This window comes from Propithecus coquereli, unplaced genomic scaffold, assembly GCF_000956105.1.
Source record: "Propithecus coquereli isolate 6110/MARCELLA unplaced genomic scaffold, Pcoq_1.0 Scaffold237, whole genome shotgun sequence".
NCBI lineage: Eukaryota > Metazoa > Chordata > Mammalia > Primates > Indriidae > Propithecus > Propithecus coquereli.
The window spans coordinates 2,851,683-2,854,336 of NW_012147919.1; the positions used below are offsets into that span (position 1 = coordinate 2,851,683).

The 2,654-nt window shown below is 40.6% G+C and overlaps 1 protein-coding gene across 1 annotated transcript in view; it reads right to left on the reverse strand.

Annotated features, from left to right (window-relative positions):
- The window catches only part of AURKA (aurora kinase A), a 35,070-nt gene that overhangs the window by 8,943 nt on the left and 23,473 nt on the right, over nucleotides 1-2,654 (reverse strand). The window contains exons 4-5 of the mRNA XM_012645853.1: nucleotides 1,896-2,103; nucleotides 654-792 (exon numbers count right to left, since the gene is read on the reverse strand). Of these exons, the coding sequence (XP_012501307.1) occupies nucleotides 654-792; nucleotides 1,896-2,103 (347 nt within the window). The remainder of the gene's footprint in view (nucleotides 1-653; nucleotides 793-1,895; nucleotides 2,104-2,654) is intronic.

The window sequence follows — 2,654 nt, forward strand, 5'->3', positions numbered from 1 at the left end:
AAAAAAAAAAAAAAAAAAAACCCATAAATCCGATCATGAGAAAAACTAAGGAAATCTGAATAAAGTGTGGACTTTATTTAGGAGTTCTACATCAACATTGGCTCATTAGTCATGACAAATATGCCATACTAATGGAAGATGTTAATAGAATTAACAGGAAATTAGATGTAGGTTATATGGGAACTCTGTACTGCCTTTGCAATTTCTGTAACTCTTAACTATTCTAGCCAGCCACAGTGGCACACACATGTAGTCCCAGCTACTTGGGAGACTGAGGTGAGAGGATTCCTTAAGCCCAGGAGTTCGAGTCCAGCCTGGGCAACATAGCAAGATCCCACCTCCTTAACAAAAACTATTCTAAAATAAAACACTTACTAAAGAAAAAGGCAACTATCTACATATGTTTCCATGGAAAAACAGCTATGGAAACAAACCAGTCAAAACATCAACCATAACATTCTATTTGGTACCCAACTTTACCAGTACATATAGCACAACCTAAGCTATTTTGGTTTTTCGATTTGATATATTTTACCCTACTAAGCTATCCTTCCACTAAGACAAAATCCACTCTAATATAATGAAAGGCACATTGCTATGCAGGACAGGTATAAAGGAGATGGAATTAGTCAAGACAATGAATGAAAACTTACAGTGGCAGTTCTCTGCTCATCAAACTTTGAAAGTTTCTGAAGTTCTCTATAGACTGTTCCAAGTGGTGCATATTCTAGAATTAAGTAAACTCTGGTGGCATCATGGAAATAACCATACAGTCTGAGAATGTTAGGATGCCTACAACAAAGGGAGAACACTTTAAAACCTGGTTTTGGAGCTGATAAAAGATTACATACTAAATATCAAACCCCTCATATAAAACCAGTGGTGTTTCAGATGAAACCACCCTCCTAAACCCCACTTGAGAATCTGAAACTACTTACCCACTCCAAGAAACCTACATTTATCCACACATTTTACATGCATTTCAAAGTATTAACGGACCTGAGGTTTAGTTAAGACTATTTCCTTCTTTTAGGCATCTTTATTCTTAGGGGGAAAATTCAGCTGAGTATTAATTTTCTGCACATTAAAAAAAGGACATGACATTCCCACAGGAGTTTGACACCCAGACACCGAGACAGATAAAAGCAGTGCTCAGTGATGGCAGCAGATGGGTGCCAAGCAGAGTGGGCGGGTGCCGGCTGCAAGGAACACAGCCCGTCTGAGCTGCCTGCCCTGCCCAACCCCAGCCGGTGTTGCCAGGTATAATAGAAACACAGGCCTGATGCAGCCAGCTTTTATGTATTAGCGTCTGATTCAAATTTGAAAAACAATGAAAGGGGGGAAAAAAAAAAGGAAAAACAAAAACCCACCAGCCCAAGTCAACCTGCAGGCCACCATTTGCAATCCCTGCTTACCTCAGAAAATGGGTGTCATTCCCCTTAATTACTCAAAAAGATCTGCCTGTGTAAATTATTCCATTAACATTAAATCCTCAAGTGATTTTTTAGAATCATAGCACTTAAGTCTAGATAAATTTTTAAAAAATGACAAGTTTAATCATTCTTCATGGCCCTGTGAAGCTAGTCCTCTAAAAGTTTATGCTCTTAACTCTTACGAACTAAGTTGTGCACTTTTTTAAAAAGGCATACAAATTTTAACATGCATAGCATGGGGGAAGCCCAGAATTATTACCTAATAACAGTGAGGTACAGAAGCTTATATACCCTTTTTCACAGGGCAGGGGGGAGATGGGGAACGTAGACAATTCTTTTGAGGGGCAGTAAGCCATTAGGGAGAATGAATGGACCGGACCGAAGGTGGGAGGCAGACGTCACAGGAAGGGCAGGGGGGAGATGCCGGGCACCATTCTTTTGAACATTAATCCAAAAACTCACCGAAGGTGAGACTGTATCTCCACTTCTCTTCTGAGCTGATGCTCCACTCCTGCTTTTTCCAGCTGAGCTTTAAACAACACTTTAAGAGCCAAGATAAACTTGCTCTGTCTTTCTCTTGCCAAATAAACATTACCAAATTTTCCTTTACCCAGCGGGCGACCAATTTCAAAATCTTCCAAAGCCCATTGCCTTCTAGGAAGGAATTTGAACATTTTTAAAATGTGATAAAACACATCTTTTCTAACAATTTATCAATGAGTACTAGATAATCTTCTGTAAATAATTTTATATTCAAAATTGTACTCGATACGTATGCTCAGCAAGAACTAAGCCAATAACCGCCATTAATGAGTTTCCACAAACATTAAGCCCTGACTCCCCCAGCTGCCATTAAGTGTGCAAGTCAGTGACAAGGAACAGTCTTGGATTTGGGAGGTGAAGCACTCAATGAGAAATGTCTCAAGGCTGTCCTATGCTCAGGATTACAGACCTATGAACACTTAAGACCGTAAAAATGGACATGTAACTGGAGAGGAAGGAGTGCTTCAGGACCACCTGGGGGACCTCTTTCACACTAACCACAGCTGCCCCCTCCAGCCCCAGAGATGCTAACACTCTCCAGGTGGAGAACCACTCCAGTGGTGGTGGACAGAGGCACTGTTACTAAGGGAAGCAGGAGGGACCCCACAGGCCATTTGGGGCACGAGAACCACTGGGTTTATATATATAATTTTATAATTTAAAGAGGTTTACTCTGCA